We start from the raw sequence: 27,385 nt of genomic DNA on the forward strand, positions 1-27,385 counted from the left end.
CCCACATCACATGAATTAATTATTCTTTGAAATGCTCCACCTGGGTCCTAGGCCAGATGAGATAAGATTGGAGGAAGGCTGATAAAGTAGAATACGCCAACTGCCATGGTTAAAATAATGGGATGCTTGACGTATTTAACTAATGTTGTTAATAATAAGTTTATATTATTATAACTTGGTAATCATGATTAGCCTTGATGATATTAAACTAAATGGAACTGGGATTTTGATTATTAATGGTCGGTTGTCGTCTACAAATTGAAGTCTATTTGGAGGAAGAAGTGAGTATGGTGGAAGCTCGTCATTGGCCATGGAGTGTCTTGAAAGAAGAATCATTATAATAAAGATTACTCTCAAATAAAATAATATTCTTCTAATGGAGATAGTTCACAATAGAATTCAGTTGCTGGGAGCATGTCAAAGTTGTTCTTGTCTCTTAGCTTTTTCCCTTCTTTAATTTGTTGGTGGGGTTTCAGCAAAACCACTGACTAGTTTTGGATAATGTTGTAGGATTGTGGGGAAGATGGTTTTTGTTCATTAAAAAAAAATAAAAAATGTTATTCTTTCTTAAAAATGGAATGAACTTTACTACATGTTTTGTTAAACAATTAGATTTTACATCAGTGCTTTGTGGTATATTTATACATTTATGATAAATACATAGTTAAAGACATACATGTGCAGATTCATTAGTTGGTTGGTTGGATGACATGACTACGTGGTGAAAATAGGAGGCAAGACTTTTGATCTCTTTCCCTTTACTAGAGTTTTTGTATCAGGAAAATAGCTACCACCATCACCAAGTTCCTCAACCAAGCCGTCCTCTGTGACATTCACAGGGTAAGTTACAAGGTGCACACCTTCCATGTCTACAACTTCTTCACCACTATAGATTTTCCACATATGCTCTCCTATTGAATGTATTTTCTTTACACATTCCAGATTTTGAGGCTCCTGAAACAATTCATCAGCAACTCCAGTGTGCTCATACCATAGTGACATTCTGTATGCATGGATATCTCCATAACTTGTGTTGTTTTGATCTCCATTTCTGACCAGCTGGTAACACCCTATTGCAATTTCTGTGTCTCTCTGTCCATCCATGGATCTTTGGTTTATATTTGCTGATCCTATCAGAAGGTATGCATCATCCACTGAAAAAAAACACACAAACCCATCAAGCAAAACTTGGTTAGTTCTTATTTACAATTATAAATTTGCTGAGAAAATACTAAACAAAGAGAGATAATATTCACACCTATCATGAGCTTTGAGTGCACATACACCATGAACCTCCTATGCTTCTGAGCATTCCAATATTGTGTCAATGGCTGAGGATAATATGGAGGTTGAAACTCCCCATTGCTCTTCTGTTCCCTATTTGCAAGACAAAAGAAGTTCAAATAATCTCTGGGGTGACCCACCTCACCACTTTGTTTTATGGCTTCTCCAATCAATTTATACATCATTTTCATTGTTTCTCTAGTCCAATGCAATATATCCTGAACCGGTTCACTCTCAGGCTCTCCTTCAGGCCACATTGGTATTAATATGTACACTGCAAACCTCTCCTTTGCCTTAATCTTATTCACCACCTTAAGTGCTATCTCAATAGGAATCAAGTTTCTGCAGCCACTGTGCTTATCTTTCTCCCACAAATGGCAGCCTCCAATGAAGTACTGATTCTCAATGTATATAAACCTCTCGGCACGCCTTATCGCTTCAACATAAGCTTCATGTATGCTTTGCTCCACAGTTAAGTTTTTAGCTAGTTGGGTAGCTGACACATGGTCAATTGATCTGAAAACTTGCACCTTCCAGTTTCTTGCATTGGAAATGCTTGAAGTCGAAGCAATGTTAGATTGGCGAACAAGATTCGGTATACTGCTAATGGGGAATAACAAGGAAGGGTTACATTGTTTAGTCCACCTTTGCTCAAAATTTGTTAACACATCCCAAGCAGCTTCACCAGTGATACAAGCATGGACATCATGCCATGGCTCTCTTGGCCCTCCTTTGTGAAGGCTAGCACCGGCGATATTTATCTGATAGAAATCGAAACAGTGTGATTCTTTGTTAAGAGCGTGAAACAAGGAATGTTTTTCTGTGTCATAGCGGCCATCACAGAGGTCTAAGCCACCAACAAAGCTCATGATTTCTCTGTCACTGAAAGAATTTTGTGCTCTAGTGTCTACAGTTATAGTCTTTTGGTGGTGAGCAAATAGAGTGGGGAACTTGTGGTGTAATCTAGGACATAATTTGCATAAAACCTTAGTGTGTTTGAAGTAAGCAAAAGCATCTTCATCATGAGTTCTCATCACCCCTTGGTTCATGATAATTGGTAGGGATGTTTCATCATCCCACAGCATGATTCTCACAGCTACACCTTCCTCAGCTTTATGTTTCAGCAATTCACCAAGCTTCACTCCTTTCGCATATGGAATACTGGTTTCAAGATGGCGAACCTGCTTAAAACCGTGTTAGATTCTAAAACCAATAAGGAAAATTATTGCGTGCAGTACAAAAAGAAACACTGTCAGGTATTGGGTTCAACCAAGTAGAAATTGTTTGTTTTGAAAGCAGACTCTCACGGATTTGACCCAGGACTTATAGACTGAATCTCAAACTTATTCACCAGGCAACATGAGATGTGGCAAACACATTCTAGAATACACATTAAGAGTACCGCCTAAATAATAAAAGAAAAATAATGTCAAACAGTGGATTTTAGTTTTATGTTTCAGCAATTCACCAAGCTTCACTCTTTTCGCACATGGGATATTGGTTTCAGTATCTCTAACCTGCTTAAAACCATGTTAGATTCTAAAACCAAGAAGAAAAATTATTGTGTGAATAAACACAAAAAGAAACACACTGTCAGATATTAGTCCAATCAAGTAGAAATTGTCTGTTTTGAGAGCAGACTCTCACAAATTTGACCCAAGACTTATAAATTGAATCTCAAACTTATTTCCCAGGCAATATGAGATGTGACAAACACAATCTAGAGTACACATTAAGATCGCCTAAATAATAAAAGAAAAATAATGCCTGACAGTGGATTTTAGTTTACCAGAACCATCTTGGGATTGAGAGACCAGCCTGCAATGTATATCAGATGTTTTGCACCTTCAATGGCCCTGTAAACATCCTCCCATAGCTTTCCCGGAGAGCCACAGAGATCAAATGGAGGCAGAAATGTCGAGCTATGATGAGCATCATGATAAAGTTTGACATTGCAATTCGATCTCTGAGGAAATGAAGCATTCCTCAGGCCCTGGAATTCACCATTATCAAGAACTGTCCTCCAGGATGGTTCAAACACTGCTGGTTTGAACCATAACATGAACCTGAGCTTGAGCTCTTGGCTCGGCTTTCCATTCTCCGTGATCAGAGGAAAGAACCCATTAATCAAACTCGCCTCATGAAGTATTTCATGAGCTTGAATGTGTATTTTTCCCAAGATTGAGCACTTGGTTTTCAAAGTAATGGTGATAGTTGAATCACAGGGATGAGCACATAGAATTTGGAAGGTTTGGTTCCAAACTCTGTCGCGCTCATAGCTTGTCTTCACCACCTTCTTATTGTCTATCTTGATTGTTACATAACTAGGCTTCCCATTCGCAACAATGCACTGCAAAATACACCGATAAAACGATAAACTAATCTTGTTATTAATTAATACGTATCAGTATCATAGAATGACTCCAGAAAATTTACTTACATTGAAGGGAAATGAAGGGGTGTATGGTGTGGCATCAAAGATGGTAGCTTCAAGTGTTCCATGGAGGAATTTAAGCTTGCCCTCCATTGCTTCAAGATTGAGAGAGATGGGAAATGTTTGATTTGGTAAGAAATGTTTTGTCATTTCACTGTTATATAAGAAATGGAATTGGAGCAGCAATGGAAAACTTGGAATGCAAATCATGAATGAAGGTGTTGGCAGTTGGAGAAACTTATGAAATTAATTTTTTTATGTAAGTTTTAGACTTAGAGGCAACCTTTTAAGTCTTATCTTAAGTTTTCACTTCAAGTTGAAGTTTCTTAAACTCAAATCACACTTCTCCTAAAACAATGGAATTTTGTTATATGTTGCAGGTCAATTAAGGCAGAACCAGAAGTACTTCATAGATTCAGGGCTGACCATATTTGATGAAATCATCAAATTAAACAAATGAAAACTTGTTAGTTTGTGTGAACATTGCTTGCCAATTCTGGTTGAAGCTATGGGTAATCTCATTGAACCCCCTAAAGTTTGAGGAAGTATAAGCCCCCAATATGTTTAGAAATAGTCAAGAAATCTCTTTTTATTGGTATCCGTTGAATTAGGTAACTCATTTCCTGTGTCTTTGTTTCTATGTTATATTTAAGAATTATTGTCAATACCTCCGTGTGGGTTCGGGATAATTCTTTGGCCCATGGACGAACTCACTTACTCATGAGTGGGGGGCTAGTGACCCCACTAAAAAAAAAAAAAAATCATTAATTTGGTTTAATTTTTTGCTTTGATCAAGTTGTATTGACTTACAAACTGTAATAGTTATTTTCTACTCAAATACTCATAAAAGATACATAATGAAAATATATGTAAAATAAAATAAATAGTTGGACCCAAATTTGTTTTTTTGAAACATATACATTCTTTATACAAAAAGTTATATTATGTACAAAAACATCAAAAACAAGGTGGACAATGCAGTCATTTCCCTTCGCTTGCCGACGCCCATCTGACTGTGTCCTCACCTAGATCCTGCAAAACATGAAAAACAACGGGGTGAGCACAACTAATACTCAGTAAGTAAATCCTCTACGCATCTATCCCCGTAACTATCTCTCTCTAATTTTTTTCTTACAATTCTCATTTACTCTCGCTCTTATACCTCTCTCTATTTTCTCTTTCTCATAACTCTTTTCTACTAACTCTCTTTAGTAGTCATGGTCTCATCTTACCGGAGGCACGGTCGGGACTCACTCCCACTCTACGTGACTTCTACTCATTCTAGCCGGTCAGACTCGGTTATGCATGGATTCGGAACCCTTGGCCATGTGAGTGTATACTCTCTCTCTCTCTCTCTCGGGTACTCTCGGGTATAGCCCTCATCCGCATGCTCTCACGGGCTACACCACTTCTCTCTCTCATACTCATGCTGCTCTCTCAATGCGGCGTACATGCGGGAATACTCTACCCGTAACTCACGGGTTCCCCATCGCACAACCTATTCTATTCTCTTTTGTTTAGCACTATTTTCTCTTTGGAATAAACCAGAATATCATCAATGAACACCACGATGAACTGATCTAGACAGTCATGGAATACTCTGTTTATCAAGTCCATAAAAACGGCTAGTGCATTTGTCAAGCCAAACGGCATCACTACAAATTCATAGTGCCCATACCTTGTACGGAAAGCAGTCTTCGCTATATTCTGCTTAGCTACTCTTACCTGATGGTACCCTAACCTCAAATCAATATTGGAGAATACTACTGCTCCCTTCAACTGATCAAACAAATCATCTATCCGAGGTAGCGGGTACTTATTCTTTGCTGTCACCTTATTCAACTCTCTATAATCAATGCACATCCGCAGTGACCTGTCCTTTTTCTTTACAAACAGAATTGGAGCTCCCCAGGGAGAGTGACTTGATCGGATAAAACCTTTATCTAGAAGCTCTTGAAGTTGCTTTTTAATTCTTGAAGCTTTGCTGGGGCCATTCGGTAAGCGGCTTTAGATATGGGTGATGTTCTTGGTGCTAGTTCAATACTAAACTCAACCTCTCTTTCCGGTGGCAAACTTGGTAAGTCTTCAGGAAACACATCTAAAAATTCTCGAACTATCGGCACCCTCTGAATTTCTGGCTGTGGAACATCACCACTCTGCACTACATGGGTATTATATCCAGAACACCCCTTCCTCAACATCTTTTTTGCCTTCACACTACTAATCAACATACTTAACTGATAGCCCTCCCCAAAACTAAATTTATCTCCACTATCGAGATTAAATCTCGCTTTATTCTTCCGACAATCAATCTCTACTCCATACCTCTCTAGGAAATCCATGCCTAATATCACATCAAAGTCAGACATATGAAAAACTATTAAATTAACTGCTAACTCTCATCCCTGGATCACTACAGATTCTCCTAATAACATTTCTTGAGTCAACACACTCACCCCATCAGGTAACTCTATCTTAATAGGTTGACTCACTCTAATAGGTTTCAAACCTAATCTCTCAATCATTCCATGAGAAATAAAAGAATGGGTAGCCCCAGAATCAATTAAAGCATATAAGGAAACAACATGAAAAAACAACTGACCAGTTACAGCTGATGGACTGGCCTCGGCTTCACCCTGTGCCACTATAAAAACTCTGGCATTGGTACCTCTAAAAGTCTGAGCCACAGGTGGAAGAGGAGCTGGTGGAAGGGGAACTTTACAATCCCTCATCAGGTGCCCTGACTGTCGGTACCTGTAACATACATTTTTGTCCCTTAAACACTCTCCTGAATGGTTCCTCCCACATTTAGCACAAGGTGGAAACCCTTCTGTCCTGGGCCGCTTGTTCTACCAGTCTCTCTTGTTCCTCTTGGATTGAAACTTCTTCTTGGCCCTTACATTTATGTTCCTTGTAACATCTACTCTCTCCCTCTGTAAGGTAGTGGATGGTTCACTGGGTACCGCTGGAGATAACCCTTCTACAAGATATTTGTTTACATAGATCTCTGCCCTTAAAGCCCTTGCTAGAGCTTCACTGTAGGTATGAGGGGGCGCGGCTCCTGTCATAACATCTCGGGCAATATCTGATCTTAAACCTTGCACAAACTTATCTCTCTTTAACTCCTGTGTATACACTATTTCGGGTGCAAAACGAGCAAGGGAGTTGAATCTAACTGAATATTCTTTCATAGTACTAATCCCCTGCTTCAGATGAATAAACTCTTGGACTTTCTCATGTACTCGATCTTCTGTTCGATACTCAGCCTCAAACAATCTTCTGAATTCTTCCTAGGTCATCGAGGCCATATTATGAGTCTCCTCCATTAATTCCTACCAAATTCGGGCATCTCCCTTAAATAAGAAACTGGCATATCTAATCCTCTCTCTATCATTCATGGGAAACAGTGTCGCCGTCCGCTCTACGGACTTAAACCACTCTTCTGCCTCTAGCGGATCCCTAGTACCCCTAAATGCTGGCGGTTGATGCTGGTTTGCAAGCCTCTGAATCGGATCAACCCGAGTTTGTACTGTCTGAGGTACCGGCCCTTCTCGCTCTTGTCTTGTGGGCGGTTTTCTCCTGAACAACTCTCCCTTGACTCTCCGCTAATACCTGCTGTACAATGTTTCGAATCATCGTTTCATCAAGGGTAGGGGGAATTGGTTCTGATGGGTTAGAGGATTCTCCCTCGTTCATCACACTCTTACCCTTCCTCCAAGTACTACGTCTCATCTACAAAACAATCATACTTGATCAATTTAAGAACACACTTAACGTAAGGAAAGAATTAACTTACACAGTCGGCTCTCGAACATCGTAGCGACGAGAATGGTACGCTGTCAACTCCCAAAATCTCGGCTCTGATACCAAAAATGTAATAGCCGCTTTCTACTCAAATACTCATAAAAAATACATAATGAAAATACATGTAAAATAATATAAATAGTTGGGCCCAAATTTATTTTTTTGAAACATATACATTCTTTATACAAAAAGTTATATCATGTACAAAAGCATAAAAAACAAGGTGGACAGTGCAGCCATTTCCCTTCGCTTGCCGACGCCTATCCGACCGTGTCCTCACCTAGATCCTGCAAAACATGAAAAACAATAAGGTGAGCACAACTAATGCTCAGTAAGTAAATCCTCTACGCATCTATCCCCATAACTATCTCTCTCTAATTTTTTCCTTACAATTCTCATTTACTCTCTCTCTTATACCTCTCTCTATTTTCTCTTTCTCATAACTCTTTTCTACTAACTCTCTTTAGTAGTCACGGCCTCATCTTACCGGAGGCACGGCCGAGACTCACTCCCACTCTACGTGACTTTTACTCATTCTAGCCGATTGGACTCGGTTATGCATGGATTCGAAACCCTTGGCCATGTGAGTGTATACTCTCTCTCTCTCTCGGGTACTCTCAGGTATAGCCCTCATCCGCATGCACTCTCACGGGCTACACCACTTCTCTCTCTCATACTCATGCTACTCTCTCAATGCGGCGTACATGCGGGAATACTCTACCCATAACTCACGGGTTCCCCATCGCACAACCTACTCTATTCTCTTTTGTTTAGCACTACTTTCTCTTTGTTCTCTAGTGCTCATTCTCTCATTCTCTCTTTACTCTTAACGTAGCTTATACTCACATTCTCTACTATTTCTCAAGCTACTGCTTAAGTGCATAAATAATACGTATGGATGGCTCATGCTCACTAATGCACTTATGAAAAGCATAAATGCAATGTTGCATCAAAGACAGTCATTCTACGTAGGTCACACTAAAAAAGGCATAACTTGAGTTATACACATCAGATTGCTACGATTTTTATCTCGTTTTAAAGCTTAGAGACAAGACTATAACTCTTATGTTTTGGTCTAAACCCAGTTCAATCCGTAAGATGCCCAAAAATTACTCACAAAGTCACAGCTGTGACAAGACAGTTTAGTAACATGTTTTCACTTAGGCATTTCATCAAGCAATTCATGTGCATATAAACACTCCACTATAATTACTACTATACTTCATTCTTAGCCATCCAAAATGGGAGAAAACTCCCTCATATAACCATAATCCTTGTCAACAAAAGCACTTCCAAATAGGTTTACACAACATCTCTCAAACTTCATTTCAATTTCTATTTCTCAATACACATTAAAACACTTCTCATACATGAAGTGTATCCAGCAACCACAAAATAGCTACTCATCTCAACTAAATTTCTCATCAAGCATACTACATACTTATATATGCATACATCTCTAGTCAATCTCTACTCAAAAGCTTATTCAAATCTCAACTTGGTTGGATTTACTTACCTTGTGACAAAGTGACTTCTCTAGCACTTCTCATTTCCTTTGTTGTCTTGTCTTCTCTCTCAAGCGGGGCGTTACACAAACCCTTCTCACAAACACGACGTGATGACTTATAATTGGTCAAGCATAATCCATTGCAAGCTACTATATCACGTTTATAAGAGAAAGGTTTGTCAACGTAATATTATTATTATAATTTATCCATTTAAAGTTAATTATTGGTCGTCCTTGCGTTAGCCCATAGTCTTGGGTTATTTAAATTAGTAAATTAAGAAATTCTCCCAAAGAGGCCACATGTCTGCCTTTTTTCTGTATCGGATTTTGTTAACACGGTCTAATAATACAAGAGGGAGTTCTTTGAATGTTTTTAAAACATATCAGGGGCTTTAATGTTTTACCAAACTACAGGGGGTTAAATGAAATTACCCTAAACAAAAAAGGCTGACCAAGGAAATAGAGACATGTATATTAATATTACTATAAATAAGATTAAGGAGGTTTAAATCATGATTAATAGGTAACTTTCATCATTGAATCACGTGGTTAATTACTGGATAATTTAATCAAATTAATTTAGTCTTACTTTATGCCTTATAATCTCATTCCTTAACTGAATATTAGAATATTCTATGTATTAATTATTTAATTGCTTTGTTGTTAAACACAAGTAATCACAATAAGTACTTTTACACTAACTTATCAAATTGAATTAAACATTACATTCTACTTAATAACATTATACGTCCAAAAGTCCAACGACGTAAAAATATACATAACATCAAGAACGTCTTTTGTACATCATGTTACAATACAATCGATTAATAAGAGTACGTCACATCAATGCAAGTAAAACATGATATATAAAAGTATGTTTTTATAACATTTTTTTTTTTTTTTTTAAACTAAAGTGTTCAGATCAATTTACGCATACCTCAACTAATATTTGGAAAATACTAGTATAACAACCCACATTAATGACTCCTCGCTTAAATTGTGAATACTCAGATGGAGAGTTTCTTAACGATTCCAAGTAAAATTATAACATCCATCAATGAGCCCCATCAAATAAATGTTCATTGCATTTGTAGGCCCAAATTAATCAAATAGTATGAAAGTAAAGGTACAATAATGCATCTGTTTTACAATAAAGTCTAAATTATTATACTTTCCTGTATGCATATTTCAAATTTATTCATTAATTTCGATCAAACATGTAAAAAATTTTGAATATTTAAACAAAAAACTCTCAAAAAAATCTTTTTTTTCCTTTTTTTCAAGACAAATCTATAATGTAATGGATGCTCAAACAATAAAGAAAATGCCATAAGGCAAGAGTGCAAGAACAATAAAATTAAAAAGAACATGACAATAAATATAAGACATTTGATTTAAGACAACTCCAATTATTTTGTAATGGACACCCATGTACTTCCAATTAATTTTTTCTACCTTTGAAATTTTAGTGCATCACCATCTTTTCTTGTCTGATTTTTGGTTTTTGTACATAATTTCTTCAACGTAAGTTCATAATGAAAACGATAGCCTATTAACTTAAGATCGTTAAATTAACCTATAAAGAGGAATGCAATGCGAAATATGAGAACCGGGGTTAATTTGTAAGCATTGGATCTCCTCCATTAAGTATACACGTTTTACTGTGAAAGACGTTCACTTGAAGCTCAAAAACAAATTCGTAAAAGTAAAGAACAATTGTGTAAGGCCCAAAATTAACTATATATATCTGTAACCAAGATGTTCGAACCAACTTATATGCACTAATTCTCGAGAGAGACTAATTCTGTAATTCATCGTCACAACCTCTTACTTAAATCATAGATACTTATATAAGGAATCGAATCTGAAATAGTACGTTTATCTACACTCTCTTCAATTTGTCCTAATTTGATTACCTAAAAATAGAAAAAATGATTTATAAATCCAAAAAGGGACAATATATACTCATTTAGGTTAGTATTAATATATTTATACGCTTGCTGACATTAAATTTAAACTTTTAACCAAAAAAAAAAAAAAAAAGGGTATGATAATTCCACTAACATGTTATGGATAAAATCATCTAACAAATGTACATGAAAAACCAGACAACAAAGATAAAAATATCTTGCAAGACTTTAAAGTACTCACACATGTTGTGGGGTTTTTTCTGTTTCAAAAACGACTTTACATGATAAAACGCTTTCTATTTTGACCTCACTTAGAGAGAATTAGAATCTACTATCAAAACCCCCCAATCATCACTTCTATACTGACGTGGCAACACCTTACTGGCTTGTACTTCTTGCAACCATTAAAATAGTGGCACGTGGGCACATTTCTGTATTGATGGAAAGAAAAGTGTGTACAAGTTTCTAGCAGGTTGGGACAAGCCACGTCGCCGAAGCTGGCCGGCGTCGGTGTTAACCTGCCGTCGCTTTTGTCGTTGCCGTCCCCACATTGCTTAGTGTGGTCTTTTCCACACTATAGTCCAACCCATGCCCTGTTTGAAGAGTTGTTGAAAGTGTCGGGTATGGACAGATCCACCTTAATTTATTACTCCTTTTATTCAGTCCGACATGCAACAGTCCATCACAAGCCCGAACCATCACCATTTTGTACCGCTAGATTGTTTTCCAGTATGACAATCTAACCATCCTAATTGATCCAACTATATCATTTATTACATCTAAATTCTTAGATTATTTTCAAACACATTTTTAGATGAATAAGGATGGAGTAATGATATATTCACAATCACTTTTTACAAATTTTTTCTCGTAATTTTAACGTAATAGTTCATCATTGATCAGCTCACAAAATAAATTTCATCTGTTTGTATAAATCTCGTATATCAATTTAAAAACTAACCAATAACCAATCATTACATCGAAATTATAAGAAAATATTTATGAAAAAAAGGTGACAGAACGACTTAGACATACCCAAAGTTTGCTTAAACGATAAGTTGATATCTAAAAGGTTTTGAAATGACAAATAGGTACCTTTTGTCATGTTTTGTTAGTGATTTTCGTTTGATAATAGTGAAAAGACTAAAATGTCCTTGAAAGTTTAATATTTTAGCTTTTTATAAATTTAAAAATTTCTAAAAAACCCCCTAGGTTTGCTAATTTGACTAAATACCCTAATATATAAAATTTTTATAAAATAACAAAAACACCCCCGCCACTCGTAGTGCCAGATTCCGGTCACCACTGCCGGAATCTGACCGGAAAATGCCAGATTGACGTGTTACGACACAGATCCGACGGGTCTGTGTCGTAACGCAATTTTTCGACAAGTTTCGGCCTCGACGACCAGATCTGGCCTAGATCTGGCCGAAAAATGCCAGATCGACGTGTTACGACACATATCTGATGGGTCTGTGTGGTAAAGCAATTTTCCGGTCAGATTCCGATAGTGGTGGCCAGAATCTAGCACACTATGTGGCGGGGGTGTTTTTGTTATTTTATAAAAATTTTATATATTGGAGTATTTAGTCAAATTAGCAAATCTAGAGGGTTTTTAAGAAATTTTTAAATTTATAAAAAGCTAAAATATTAAACTTTCAAGGGTATTTTAGTTTTTTCACTATTATCAAACGAAAATTACTAACAGAACATGACAGAAGGTATCTATTTATCATTTTAAAATTTTTTAAGTACTAACTTATTGTTTGGATAAACCTTGGGTATGCGTAAGTCGTTTGGCCAAAAAAAAGGTTGTAACTTGCATTTTTCGTAACGATACATTGAATGCGACTCAAATATCCCATCAATCAAAAACCGAAGTGAGGTGTATGAAACGCAATGGACATCACAACCACATTATAAACCCACACATTCATACTTTATTCTATTGACCACCTCCCACGTCCCCCTTTTTTATACACACATCTCATTTTCTATTCTCAGATTCTTCCATTTCCTTCTTCACTCTCCACCTCTTCTAACCACACCAACAAACCTACAAGTCAAACCCCCCTCCAAACCCCCGCCGGAGAAATGACCACCTACGGCACCATTCCCACCTCTTCCTCCGCCGGCCCCTCCTCCAACCTCGACTACATCACCCGCGCCAAAGAACGCATCAAAGCCGGCCTCGGCTCCCGCCATCCATGGAAACTCATGTTCGATTTCCACGCCATCAAGTTGCCGTCAAACTTCCACGAAGCTCTCGTCAGAATGAAAATTAACGTCTCTTATTTCCGCATGAACTACGCCATCATCGTCTTGTTGATATTGTTTTTGAGTCTCTTGTGGCACCCCATCTCGTTGATTGTGTTCATCATCATGATGGCTGCATGGTTATTTCTTTATTTCTTGCGCGACGAGCCCCTGGTGGTTTTCGGCCGCACGATTGATGATCGTGTGGTGCTGATCGTCATGTCGGTGCTCACTCTCGTCTTCCTGTTCTTGACTAGCGCAACGGAGAATATCTTGGTGGCGCTGCTTATAGGGGTGGTGTTTGTGGTTTTGCACGCGGCGTTGAGGAAGACGGATGATTTGTTCTTGGATGAAGAGGCTACTGGGTTGATGACGACGACGACGGCGGCTTCAGCGGGATCTTCTCCTTCGTAATCTTTGTTCATTGTTAAATTTTATTTGGTTTCTTTAATTTAATTTTGGGTTTTAATTGATGTGAGCAATTGGAATTTGATTTTTAATTTTTGTTTTCAAAAAGTTGTTGTGGGTCTGGTTTTGAAAGTGAATTTGGAGGAGCAGGGAACCAATTTGGTTTGAAGGGTAGATGGATGATGATGAACAAAATTCTTGGTAGAATTAATTGCTTTTAATTTATTTTTTAATTTTTAGTTAATTATTGTTTTGTGTCATCTTTTCCCTTCTTTTTGGGAGTAGACAGTTTTTCTTATCATGAGTGGATAATTTTAATTATGAGTTTAATTTTTACATTTTTATTTGCATAATTAAAACAAAATATATTTTTTTAATAAGTGAGCCACAAGGGAGAGGTAAACAAAATAAAGTTGAAGAGTAAATTACAGGGTTTAATTTAAATTGATATTTGCAAATTGATTTACTTAATATTTGGATTAACAAGTATAATGGTTTTGACATTTCGAATTGGGTTATAACTTGAACACCCATGGGTCAGAGATGGGACAGACAGCTCTAAAGTATATTATTTAAGAGATTTTGAATTTGATTCATTTCGATTACTAATAGAAATAGTTTGGAATGTTTATTCGATTGTTAATTTTAAGGTCTTAAAGAATTAGTGAAGATACACATTGGCCCGAATAACCCGATCATCCAGAAAGAAATTATCTTATAAGAGATAGTATGAGTTATTTGGGAACCAATCAAATGTAAGTCGTTGGGTTAATTAATTGGTTAAGTACGATCATAGTCAAGAAAAATGGATGAACAGTTTTGACACATTGAAGGTTGACTCGAGTGATAGCATTTATGAAGAAGATCCATATGAAAATTGAATTAAGTAAATTAAAAAAGTGGAATGACTGTGATTCTATAAAATATTGAGGAGATTTATATTATTTAATCAAACCCCAATCAATCGCACTATCTAGTTGAAACAAGAAATCTAAGAGGTGTAAATACCAACAAAAAAATTTAAAATTTATTTTACTCAAAATCAATTGAATTTCATGCCAGCTGGTACAATAGCACTGTGAAATTGACATTTTTTAACTTAATGATTTGACCCAGTGAAAGCTCATTTAAATTTGGGGATTTTGAAACCACACATAGACATTGGGATATATATAAAGTAATACTAACCTTACAAAAAAAAAATATATAAATTTAGTCTTTGAAATAAGAGAAAAAGAGAGACAAAAAAAGATAATTATTAATTTTAAAATTGGATTTGACTTTTTGTATGTCTCTTTGTAAGATTGATATTACTCATATATATACATATATATATATATTCTCGTCTTTTAAAATTTGAACCACTATTAAATAGCCCATAGTAAGCATTAAAAACCCTTTTTAACCTCCCTTAAGTGATTGAGAGGGCGAAAGAGACTCTTGGATATATTATTCAAGAGATCTTAATTTCAATTTCCCTTGATTGTTAATAAGAATGACTATTAAAGGGTTTATCCGATCGTTAACTTTAGGGTCTCAGAAAATTAGTAGAATGCACACAAAATGTCTCGGACAATCCCAATCAAAAAAAAAAAAAAAAACTCTTTTAACAATTTTTAATACCAAATATATAAATTTATATAATTACGAAAATGAGATAATGTAACGATTTATTGTTGAAAAATAATACGGTTCATTTGATTATAAAATAACATTATATAATGGAGTAAACACTTTTTCCCACCTAAATAATGGTTTAATGATACTTTTTCACCTACAGACTTTGAAAATATCATTTTACTACCTAAATTTATATATTTTCGATGCTAGCATCGTTACGACCTTATACCACCACCATTCTCTTCCTTAATTATCATTCACTAAAACCTCTCAAACCCTATTCCTGCGGAACCTACCAATCGTCAACAATCAAGCAATTAGGGTTTGTACAACCGCCCCTCTCAAGTCAAATTCTGATCAATCTCAACCACTAAAATTTAGTATTCTACCACCAATCAGCCCCCCCTTTTCAAAAGCTCTAATAGTTTAGACTAAGTTTGCTTTTTATTCACCTCTTTAAAAGTCTATGAGTGGGAAAATGTCATTAAATCATTATTTGTGTGGAAAAAAGTCGTTAACTTTATATGATGACTGAACATTTCTCAACCCATCTTCGAAAACTTCATTCCGAAGGAGTAGGAACCTTCAATTGGCAATTTATTCATAATTTGTGTCCAAATTAATAAACCTAGTATGAAGGTGACAAGAGATTAAAATGGAAACTCTAAAACAAGTTTAGTTTCCTCTCCAAATTTTGTTTTATTTATAAAAATTACATCCATTAATTAAACATTAATTTGTCCTCTTATCCTCTAAAGCTTAATTAAAATTCTAAAATTTCTTATTAATTTTCAAAAACTATTTTTTAAGTGAATTTTAGGAGAGGATTAAAATACTTTGCAATTTAAGGCTCCGTTTGTTACGCTATTATTAGTATTCTCAATAAAGTTAAATAGTAAAATGTCATTATTCTCAAAATATTATTAAATTTTTTTTAATTTCTTTTAAACCCTCCTAAATTTGTTAATTTAACTAAACACCTTCAAATATATTTTTTAGAAATTGTAAAAACACCCCAACAACCCATATTTACCATATTCTGGCCACCACTATCGGAAGCTGGTTGGAATCTGGTATAATGGCACATTACCAACTGAATCTGGTCGATAGTGTGCCGATCTAGTCTTTTTTGGCCAGATCCATGGTGGATCTGGTCGAAAAAAGCTATATCGGCACACGACCAACAAGATCTAGTCATTCATGTATTGATATAGTGACTTCGGCCACCCTCAAATGGTGGTGGCCGACTGTCCGTATTTAATGGGTGGGTTGAGGGTGTTTTTATTAACTTTTAATATTTTATTATAAGAGTGTTTAGTAAATAAACAAACATATGAAATATTTTTGTTAATTTTTAAATTTACATTGTAATACCCATCTAATTTAATTTTTTAAAAAATATTATTCTAAAAATTACGAGAATAATGAACCAAACCTAAAATGATTTTTATAACCTTTTCTCTCTAAGAGGGAAAAAGAGATTCCAAGCAAAAAGTATTGTACCCTAAGGTACAAGCCGGAGCTAGTAGTGATGTAATAAACTTCTAGCTGAAACTCTAAAACCTCCCAAACGCCACCGTCACCACCACTGCGACAACCACAAGTGGGACCCACAAGGACTCAATTGAATCAACCGGAGCTGTCCGTTGATTAAAATGGCACATCCGCCGTACGATCCTTACTACATGCCTTCTCTTCACCATCACCATCATTCTCCGGCGACGCCGCCTCCTTCGCATCATAATCATCGTTATCATCACCTCCATCAACAGCAAGACAGCGGCATAAACACGCTCTTCGTGTCGGGACTGCCAGACGACGTTAAAGCCCGTGAGATTCACAACCTCTTTCGCCGGAAACCTGGCTTCGACTCTTGCCAGCTCAAGTACACGGGTCGGGGCAACCAGGTAGCTTCATTCCTTTTTTCTACTTCATTTTCCCGAGAAAAAATTTAAACTTTCAACTTATTTCGCGAGAAAAATTGTAACTTTTGCGAAGAAGTCTGTAATTTCATTAAAAACTAGGTAGCTCCGTTCTTCTTTTATTTTTCTCTTTTCTCCAAAGAAATTTGTCAGTTTGTTTGTCTCCCGGGAAAACTGAACTATTCATTAAAAAGCGGGTAGCTTAATTCTTCTTCGTTTTTTTCCATTTTCGAAGAAAATGTTCACTATCTGTTGTTTCGGGGGAGAACGAATTATTATCATGTTGGTTTTTGAAGTAAATTTGAAATTGGTAGAAATAATGTGAAGTGATAACCTTTTACTCAAATGTAAAAGCTGAAGTGAAGAATGCCTTCAGCTGAAACAACTAGTTCAGTTATTTGTTTGCAAGCATCTTTATTGTTTGTAGATAAGTAGAGTGGGGATTCTAACACAATGGAGGCTTCAATTTCTTGTTTGCAGGTTGTTGCATTTGCCACGTTCTTCAATCATCAATCTGCCATTGCAGCTATGCATGAGTTGAATGTGAGAATTCTTTGTTTAGTAATATATTGTTTGTTTTATTAGGTTCGGTGCCGTCAGATTGGATATAATGATTTTATTATGATTTTTCTTAGCTGGGTATTTAGAGATCTTTTTGCATGACGAAATTTTGTTAGCTAGAACTAGATCTTTAGTTTGTCCACCTATTTTATTATGGTGAGTTTTTTTATCATCATAAAGTATAGAGAAGAAAGAATGAGAAACGTTCAGAGAGTCTGGTTAGTTGTGAATGTTAAGAGATGAGCAATTCAGTGTGTTTTTCTGATATACATGTTTTGTTAAGTCGGAAAAACTCAAAGAGGGATGGGTTTCAGTTCTGATTATTTTTCTTGTCAATTCACCTCCATGGGTGATACTCTAGTTTTAAATTGAAAGAAGTGAAATCTTTCTAGTGACAGGATGTTTGAAGGTTTTGGAAATTAGTTTGGCTTGTGACTTTGTTTCCTTCATTATTATCTTTAGGGTGTTAAATTTGATCCACAAAATGGATCAGTCCTGCATATTGAATTGGCCAGATCAAACTCAAGGAAGAAACGCAAACCAGGTACACAAGTTTTGAAGTTTCCCCAAATAAGTGCAAATCGGTGCAAGAAATTCCAGTTAATGCTCTTTAAGGTGGTTGGCTGATTTCTTCTTTCACAGGGGGCGGTGCTTATGTTGTTATTGATAAAAGAACTAAAGTAGCAGCTAATGCCCAAGAAACATCAAGTGCTGATAGTAATGTGCTTATTCTCTGATAACAGTGAACAAAATAGGCATTATCCTTAATATGTTTGCTCATGTTGGCACATTTCTCATGTTCAGGAGATAGTGACACAGATGAAGCATCTCCAAGAGACAACACTGATTCTGGCAACAGGGGTGATTCAGTGAATGAGACCAGGTTTGAAGAGAAAGAATGGTTATAAATTTATGAATAGAAGTTTTTGAACTCTTGCAATGTTTAGCTAATAGGCTGCCAAGTGGCTAATTAGGTTACAGTGACTGATTTTGTGCATTGCTAATTTTGTATTCATGTCTGTTAATGTGCAGTGAGACAGCAGCTGTTCCTGACAACTCTGCAACATTTATAAATGTAAGTGAATCACTCATCAATCTGTAGAAAAAAGTTCATTTCATCTGTGAACGTTCCATGCACTTGTTAAAGGCATAAAAAACTAACAACATTGTCATAAGAATGAGGCAAAAAATCTTTAGTTTGTTGCTTTGAATGTTAATATAGGATAGTGCCTACTATTATATTCATCTTGAGTGATAATTTCTTGGTATAACTGATAGTTCTGTGGCCAGTATGGTGGCAGTATTATCTCATAGTTTATCATAAAACTATTGAGAGAGTAAATTACTGAGCTGGAAGTTCTTTAAATTATTTATGATGTCATTCAAACAGTGATAAGCATACAAAGGTTACCATATCATCAATGTGCAGAGTGCTTTTCAATCATCTCAGAACAAAGGTGTTTCTGACTCTGCTATCTTTTCTAATGGTTGTAGGAGCCGTCTGAAAAGACTTTTGAAGGTGGTGTTCAACCATGCTCAACTTTATTTATCGCAAACTTAGGTCCAAATTGCACCGAAGATGAGCTAAAGCAAGCTTTGTCTTTGTAAGTTGTAATTTGTATCCTTATTTATCCGTTGGTTGAAATTGTTTCCTTGATCTGATGGGGTGTTTTATTTTTTTATTTGTTCTTTGATGATGTCTACATTCTTATCTTCGTCAATCATCATGTAAATTTTTTGGCTAGAAACTTAATGGCTTTATTTATTTTTTGTTGGTTCCAGATATCCTGGATTCAGTTTGCTCAAATTGCGTGCCAAAGGTGGAATGCCAGTTGCATTTGCTGATTTTGAGGTTTGCTTACATGTTCGGGATGTTATAGGCATCCATTTTGCTATCATAATAGATGTTTGATAAGGGGGACCATATATTAGTAATGGTTCCATAATGGCCAATCCCAAGTAGTTCGAGTAGCTGTTAGTGAACTGAGCTGCTAATGAACACATGGTATAATTTGAATGTATGATCTCATGAAGACCATTTTTTTCTTCATTCCCCAGGAAATTGAACAAGCTAGTAAAGCCATGGAGGAGCTTCAAGGCACTATGTTACCATCATCTGATCGAGGCGGCATGCACATAGAGTACATCTTTTCAACTCACTTTACTAGTTACAACCTTTCTCTTCACATAGACAGACTTCATCTTGTGTTTTTTCACTGTTGCCTCTAGATTTCGACTGATTTTCATTATGTATTTTATACTGTATCTCTAGATATGCAAGGTCCAAAATGCGGAGGTTCTAGGGGAAAAGGGAGCAGAGGCAGAAATTTTACTTTGTTTGGTGGAGTTCTTATTCAGCTGGATTGCTGTTGAGATTTTTTGATCCACATGATCCCTATTATTTCTTTTTCACTTTTGAAAAATGAGATGAAAATCTTTAGATGTTGCAGAGTTGTAAAGAATTATATTTATAAGGTAGAAGTTATTTATTATTCTTCTTGTTATTCACTTGGGATGTACTATATATCTCCTTCCTATTGCAGTTTAAGGTCATGGAAAGAAGTTAGCACAGTTATGTAATCAGATTTCACACTAATAAATAACTAACGTTTACTATGAAAACATTTCAAATTTCTGCTTGTTTAGCAAGAAAATTGAAACATTCATCAAGAAGTCAGCAATTTCATTAAAACATGTGAAGCTCCGTTTTCTTTTATTTTTTTCTTCCCGAGAAAATTTTGACTTTACGTTTGTTTCCAAGAAACGGAACTTTTGATTAGAAACAGTTTGCTTCATTCTGCCTTTTTTTTTTTGTTTTTTGTTTTTCTCAACAAAATTTTCACTTTTTGTTGTTTTCGGGAAACAGATATTTTTCGGGGTTGTGTTCTGAAAGTAATAGTGAAATGGTTAGAAATAATGTGAAGTGATAACCCTCTACTTAAAAGCTATAGCGAAGAATGTCTTTAGCTGAAACGAGTTGTTCAGACAAAACAATCGGCTGTTGCCACATTGGAGGCATAAATTGAATGTGAGAATTCATTGTTTACTAATACATCCGTTGTTTTAGTAGTTCCAGTACCGTCAGATTGAATATGTGTTGATATTATTATGCTTTTTCATATGTGCGTATCTGGAGGTCGTTTTGAATGATAATTTTTATTGGCTAGAATTAGATCTTTAGTTAGCCTACTTTCTTTCTTGTATGAGTTCTTTTACCATTGTAATGTATAGAAAAGAAAATAATGGGAAATACTTCCACAGATTAGTTAATTTTGAACATTAAAAGATGAGCAACTAGGGAAAATTTTGTTTCTGATATCCATATCTTGTTTAAGTAAGAAAAACTCACACAAGAATGGGTTTTTTTTTTTCTTTAACTGTTTTTCCTGTTAGTTTGCCTCCATGGATGACTACATGGAAGTTTTGAACTGAAAACAAATTTTCTCCGATGAAATGATATGTATTATTTTCCTTTGGGATGGATATACAATTGATATTAATTCGCATTATTAATATGAAATAACTCAATAAGACATGCTATAGAGTTAAGTTTTTTCCTTATATCCGAAATTTGCTTCGTTAAATTTGGTAGAAATTGTTAAGAGACCAAAAGAAAGAAAGAAAGAAAGAAAAAAAGGAGGATAATGAAAAAAATTCTGAAACACTTTGGATTGACATTTAAGCTTTGACAATTATAAAAAAATTTAGAAAATCTCGTTGAATAAAGAAATTTTCCAAAACGTAAACCAAGAAGAATTTCTCGAATTCAAAGATGTGCAATTGCTTATCTTGGTCCTATAGTAGCACTGCCACTACTTCTGCCTCGACTAAGAGACTGCATATTGGTAACACTGGTTGACATGAAGCTGATACATAAATTAAACCAAAATCTAATATTACATTCTAAAAGTAATGTTCTACATGCAAGACCACTAGTTTGTTCGTTTTGCTAAACAACGAATAATTCGTAGGGTTGGGTTACATCATTAACTGAAATAATTAACAACATCCTTATTCAAACAAATATAAAACATATAAAAGAAACCAATATAATAATTTAAATGTTGGATGATGGCTTGAAACACTGTCGTATTAGAACTTAAATAGGACGGCGTCGTTTTGATTTGAACTGAGAAAACAATCCTGAGCGTTGATGAAGAGAAGATCTAACGACTGGAATTAAACCCTACAGTCAACCATATAAAAGCAGATCTGTTTTGGCATTTTGTATGCAGTAACTTTTGTGAGAAACTCTCTCTTCTTCGTTAACACAATATCGAGTCTGTTAGGGTTTCAATTTGGGTTGTGTGAATCTTGTAACTTGGTGATTGAGTGACTGGGTCAGGTCATTCAGGGTATATTTGTATCAATAACACTAGGGACACCGAAAAACTTGCACCGAAATTCTGTACCGGCCTACGTGTAATGCGCGTCTGAATTTTTTTACAATTTTTTTCTAGTGAACGGNGTCTACCAAAGACAGAGATTCTAGTGTGGAACTACCCAAGTTCAAGGTAAGTAAATCCAACCTTAGCCATGATTTGAGCAATAATTGTGTAGAGAAATTTTTATGTATTTATGTGCTTGAATGTTGAGTATTATTGATGGAATTAATGTTGAATGATGGTTAGAATTCCACCATGAGAAGTAGTGTTTAGAATGAGATGAATTGGTGGAAGTTTGAAGAAGTTATGAAAGAGTTAGAATAGAATCTTGAAGTGTGAATTTCCTCGCCAAGTTTAGTGTTGATTTTAGGGAGCTTTGCTCCAAATTTTTGGTGGTTGAAGTAGATATGGCCATGTAATCACCTTAGTACTTTGATTGTGCATACAAAGTGTTTGATGAAATTTCAAAGAGAAGTGCATGTATGAGTATGTTAGTTCATTATTTTGATATGAGTTTGTAGATGATAGAGAAAGTAGAGAATGACATGCTTACATGACATATTGCATTCTTGCATTTAAGCATTTGAATTTAGAAAGAATAACAAGAAAAAGTCCATCTACATGCATACATGCATATAAGAACACTAAAGAACAAAGAGAAAGAAAAGAAAATTACTAAAGAAAAGAAAAGAAATTAAATACAAAATTTTTAAAAGAAAGATAAGAGAAAAGAAGGTTGTTACGATAGGGAACCCGTGAGTGACAAAAAGAAGAATATTCCCACATGCACGCTACCTTTTGTGAGCAGCCTAAGAATAAGAAAGAAGAATTTATACAGTCCGTAAGAAGTGCATGTGGATGAGGACTGTACCCAGAAGAACATACCTACATGCACATCGCCTTTAATGAGTAGCCTAAGAATAAGAAGAAGAATTTGTACAGTCCATAAGAAGTGCATGTAGATGAGGACAGTACTCACTCACACGGCCAGGGTTTCGAATCCGTGCCTCTACCTAGTCCGATCGGCAAACAAGAAAAGAAAAGAAAGAAAGAATAGAAAAGAAGAAAGAAAAGAAAGAAAGAATAGAACAAAAGAAAGAAAGAAAAGAATAGAAAGAAAAGAGAGAATAGAAAGAACAGAAAGAAAGAAAGTAACACATAAAAAGAGAGAGAAAATAGAAAAACAGAAAGAAAATGCATCTTTTATGCATTTGTGCATATGCATTATGCCATATCTATTATTCAGAATTAGTTTCCCTGTTTATGTTTACATGTTAGTAAGTGAGAAGCAAAAATTCTAGAAAGAACAGAAAAGAATAGAGAAGTTGATGTAAGGAAAGAAATTCAGGATATGAGTAACGGAGGAAGAAGAATGGTATAGCAGATTTACTTACTGAGCAATTAGTTCTCAATGTGCAATTAAATTTAAATAAAATTTATCTTCTTGGTTGAACTTGTCACCGATTTTTTTTTTTTTTTTTTTTTTGTGTGAACCAGCCTATTAAATTTAACCTTAATGTTAACAAACCTGTGAACTCATATTACATCTAACACTGAACAAAGAAACCTATAGGCCTTCCTTTTTTCTTGTGATGAGTTTTTTTTACCATCGTAATGTATAGAAAAGAAAATAATATTTTAGTTAAGTTTGAACATTAAATGATGACAACTAGGGAAAATTTTGTTTATGATATCCATGCCTTGTTTAAGTAAGAAAACCTCACACAGGAATGGGGTTTTATTTTACGGTTGTTTTTCCTATCAATTTGCCTCCATGGGTGACTTCGTTGAAGTTTTGAACTAAAAACAATTTTTCTTCGCGGAAATGACATGCATTTTTTCCATCTTGGTCGGACGTACAATTGATATTTCCATTATTAATATAAAGTAAGACATGCTATAGCGTTACGTTTTCTCCTTATGTCCATAATTTGCTTCATTGAATTTGGTAGAAATTGTAAAGAGACAAAAAAAAAAAAAAAAAAAAAAAAAAAAAAAAAAGGATAATGAAAACAATTCTGAAACACTTTGGATTGACATTTAAGCTTTGACCATTCTAAAAAATTTAGAAAATGTCACTAAATAAAGAAATTTTTCAAAACGTAAGCCAAGAAGAATTTCTCAAATTCATAGATAGATTTCATTGTGTGTTTTTTCACTGTTGCCTCTAGATTTAGACTGGTTTTCATTATGTATTTTATACTGTATCTCTAGATATGCAAGGTCCAAAATGCAAAGGTTCTAGGGGAAAAGGGAGCAGAGGCAGAAGTTTTACTTTGTCCATGTTAAATGATGAATTAACTTCAAAATCAAAGATTAACTAGAGTTAGTTTTGTAACTATAGTTAGTTAATCATAGTTTAAGAAATATGTATAAAAAGACAACACTCTGTCTACTTTCATTAAGTGGGAGATTAATAAAGTCTTTCCCTTCATAACAGATTTTTTTTTTTTTTTTTTTTATGGTATCAGAGCCATGGAAAATTTTCCATCAGATTCTCGGCAACCAAACACTGCTTTTGTTCAAGAAAAGTTTCACACACCTTCTAAACAAGATGATGAGATCATTGCGCATCCTCATTTCACCTCTGGTTCCACTTCCACTACTGTTGCCATAACTTCTTTGTCTCCAACAACCTTACCACCGATTACCATCAAGCTTCATCAAAAAAATTATGTGTATTGGTGATCACAAGTACTGTCCGCTGTTCAAGCATTTGATTTTGATAATTTTCTTACTAGATCTCGATCTCCACCACTAGAAATTATAACCTTTGGTACTGCTTCTAAAGCCTTCACTTGTGTTAATCCTACCTTTGCTGCCTGGTGTCGTCTTGATCAGTTGATAGTCAATTGGCTACTTGCCTCTATTTTTGAAAATATGATGCGGCATGTGATAAAATGCTCTAATGCATCTGAGATCTGGTCCAGCTTAGATAAACTGAATTTAACTCAAGCAAAATCTCAGATCATGAATCAACATCATCTTCTTTAGACTACTACAAAAGGCTCAATGTCTGTCCGTAACTATATTCAGAAAATGAAAGATGCTGTTGATATGCTTTCTGCTTCAGGAACAGAGCTTTCTGATTCTGAACTCATTCTCTACATTCTCAATGGCCTTGGCCCCAAGTTCGATGTTGTTATGGTAAATTTAACCTCTCTCACTTCTCGATGTAAGTCTTTTATGTTAGAAGAAGCTTAATTTGAACTTCAAACCTATAAGAACAGACTTGCTTGTCAAACTTCAGCCTACTCTATTGATCTTCAGGGCTCAAATGTACCTTCGTCAGCTCTTTACGCAGCAACAAATTAGTCCTCCTCTGGTGGTGCTTCCATCAAGTTGTCTTTAATAATGGCAAAGGTCGGGGCAAAAATGTTTCTGGTCGTGGCAAACCTATTTGCCAGCTATGTGGTAAAACTAGCAATGTTGTCATGCAGTATTATCACCAATTTGACATAAGCTTCCAAGGTCATCAACCTATTCGAGCTGTTTTGCCACTACTGTTGTTTCAATCACCTTTCCCTACTACTCCACGTTATAGTCCTCAGGCATTTGTTACTCCCTCAATGACTACTCCCTTTCCTTCTCAATCTTCATCAGCACTAGTTTATCTAACTTATCAACCTTATCAACGACCTTATCAGCACAATTCTCTACAATACTGTCACACTTATCAGCCAACACCATAATCTTATCAACCACCCTCTTCATCATATCACCAAGTGCCTAATACCTCTACTACCTTTCATGCTGCATCAGCTACTGTTGCTGACAGATCCTGGTATTTAGACAGTGGTGCCTCTTATCATATCGCCTCTGATGCACAACAACTTTTAGCTCATGGCAACTACAAAGGATCTAAAAAGTTGTCTATGGGTAACGGTAGTTTACTTGATATTGTATGCATTGGTTCAGGCTCTTTATCTTGCACATACTCTAGTGATGTCTTAGTCTTACGAAGAGTATTAGTTGTTCCCAGGATTACTAAGAATCTTATTAGTATTTCTTGCCTGGTTCAAGATAATCCTATCATAGTTGAATTCTCATATAGTTATTGTCTTATTAAGCACAAGAGAACCTAGGAAATTCTTCTCCAAGGATATCTTAGAGATGGACTGTATTTCCTGGTTCTCCTTGGAATCTTGCCTCATAAAGCTCTTTTCTCAGCTCCACCGTTCATATCACAGACTTCAGCTCCACTATTGTTGGCACAGGCCCCACTGCTTCTTCCTGCAATTCATCTTGTGTATCAGCCTTATTCTTTTGATAATAAATGGTGTTCTTCTACTTCTAATAATGATAATAATGTTGCTGCTTATTTACATGGTAATAAGATTGGTGATTTATGGCATCAAAGATTGGGCCATCCTCATATGGTTGATTTTCATAAAGTTTTATCTCAGTTTGATAAACCAATTGTTGCATCTACTTCATTTTGTGCCTCTTGTTGGTTTGGTAAACAATGTCAAACTACTTTCCCAAGCTCACTTCACAAGAGTATGCAACCGTTAGATCTTTTCCATTCGGATATTTGGGGACCAGCCTCTATTGCTTCTATTGAAGGTTATAAATACTATGTTCATTTTGTAGATGATTTCAGTAATTTATCCTTTAAAGGCTAAGTCTGAGACAAAATTGACTTTTATGGAATTCCATGTTATGGCTTAGCGTCAATTCAGTACATCCTTAAAGTGTTTGCAAACAAATTCTGGTGGGGAGTACCAAGCTTTTTTCCCTTATTTAAAACAACATGGTATTCTTTTTCGCTTGTCCTATCCATATATGTATCAATAGAATGGCAAGGCAGAGAGAAAACATCGGCACTTGGTTGAAATTGGCTTAACACCATTGGCTCAGGCTTCTATGCCACTCAAATACTTGTGGAATGCCTTTTAGACTTCAGTATTTCTGATCAATCGTCTACCTACAGTTACCTTAAATCACATGTCTCCCTTTGAGGTTCTGTTTCACAAAAAACCAAACTACTCCTTTTTTAAAGTATTTGGATGTGCCTCCAACCCTTATCTTTGCCTCTATAATCATCATAAATTTGATTTTTATACTTCTGGATGTGTCTTTATTGGCTATAGTCTCTTTCATAAGGGATATAAGTGTCTTCGTTCATCTGGCAGGGTCTATATTGTAATAGCCACTACTACTCAAATTCTCATAATAAAATACATATAAAATAATATAAAGAAATTGGGCCCAAAATTTTCTTTTTATTAAATATGTACATATATTCTTTACAAACATATACATTTTTACACAAACTTATAATGTGTACAAAA

The 27,385-nt window shown here is 35.4% G+C and overlaps 3 protein-coding genes across 3 annotated transcripts; 2 read left to right on the forward strand and 1 right to left on the reverse strand.

Annotated features, from left to right (window-relative positions):
- Positions 1-600: 600 nt before the first annotated feature.
- Positions 601-3,826, reverse strand: LOC116106175 (phospholipase D alpha 4). Its single transcript, XM_031392514.1, has 4 exons — positions 3,725-3,826; positions 3,074-3,634; positions 1,259-2,465; positions 601-1,154 (listed from the first exon to the last, which is right to left on the reverse strand). Exons 1-4 carry the CDS (start codon positions 3,809-3,811, stop codon positions 715-717), a joined length of 2,295 nt encoding a protein of 764 aa, XP_031248374.1. The 5' UTR covers positions 3,812-3,826; the 3' UTR covers positions 601-714.
- A 9,060-nt stretch (positions 3,827-12,886) lies between these two features.
- On the forward strand, positions 12,887-13,638 carry LOC116106179 (PRA1 family protein F3-like). The gene has a single exon (XM_031392519.1). It carries the CDS (start codon positions 13,034-13,036, stop codon positions 13,607-13,609), a length of 576 nt encoding a protein of 191 aa, XP_031248379.1. The 5' UTR covers positions 12,887-13,033; the 3' UTR covers positions 13,610-13,638.
- Positions 13,639-16,820: 3,182 nt separating this feature from the next.
- Positions 16,821-20,117, forward strand: LOC116106233 (protein WHI4-like). Its single transcript, XM_031392580.1, has 10 exons — positions 16,821-17,130; positions 17,626-17,688; positions 18,169-18,250; positions 18,349-18,423; positions 18,511-18,589; positions 18,739-18,781; positions 19,201-19,310; positions 19,489-19,558; positions 19,765-19,847; positions 19,979-20,117. Exons 1-10 carry the CDS (start codon positions 16,879-16,881, stop codon positions 20,007-20,009), a joined length of 888 nt encoding a protein of 295 aa, XP_031248440.1. The 5' UTR covers positions 16,821-16,878; the 3' UTR covers positions 20,010-20,117.
- Positions 20,118-27,385: the final 7,268 nt, after the last annotated feature.

Source organism: Pistacia vera, unplaced genomic scaffold, assembly GCF_008641045.1.
Source record: "Pistacia vera cultivar Batoury unplaced genomic scaffold, PisVer_v2 Contig51, whole genome shotgun sequence".
In the NCBI taxonomy this organism is placed as follows: Eukaryota; Viridiplantae; Streptophyta; class Magnoliopsida; order Sapindales; family Anacardiaceae; genus Pistacia; species Pistacia vera.

What these genes read in the sequence shown, in the direction of transcription:
- LOC116106179 (XM_031392519.1), top strand. Translation starts at nt 13,034, where the DNA reads ATGACCACCTACGGCACCATTCCCACCTCTTCCTCCGCCGGCCCCTCC.
- LOC116106233 (XM_031392580.1), top strand. Translation starts at nt 16,879, where the DNA reads ATGGCACATCCGCCGTACGATCCTTACTACATGCCTTCTCTTCACCAT. An exon ending in AAGGAAGAAACGCAAACCAG is followed by an intron (nt 18,251 to 18,348) that starts GTACACAAGTTT and finishes CTTCTTTCACAG; the next exon opens with GGGGCGGTGCTTATGTTGTT. An exon ending in GATTCAGTGAATGAGACCAG is followed by an intron (nt 18,590 to 18,738) that starts GTTTGAAGAGAA and finishes GTTAATGTGCAG; the next exon opens with TGAGACAGCAGCTGTTCCTG.
- LOC116106175 (XM_031392514.1), bottom strand. Translation starts at nt 3,811, where the DNA reads ATGGAGGGCAAGCTTAAATTCCTCCATGGAACACTTGAAGCTACCATC. An exon ending in TCAATCCCAAGATGGTTCTG is followed by an intron (nt 2,466 to 3,073) that starts GTAAACTAAAAT and finishes GGTTTTAAGCAG; the next exon opens with GTTCGCCATCTTGAAACCAG. An exon ending in GCACTCAAAGCTCATGATAG is followed by an intron (nt 1,155 to 1,258) that starts GTGTGAATATTA and finishes GTTTTTTTTCAG; the next exon opens with TGGATGATGCATACCTTCTG.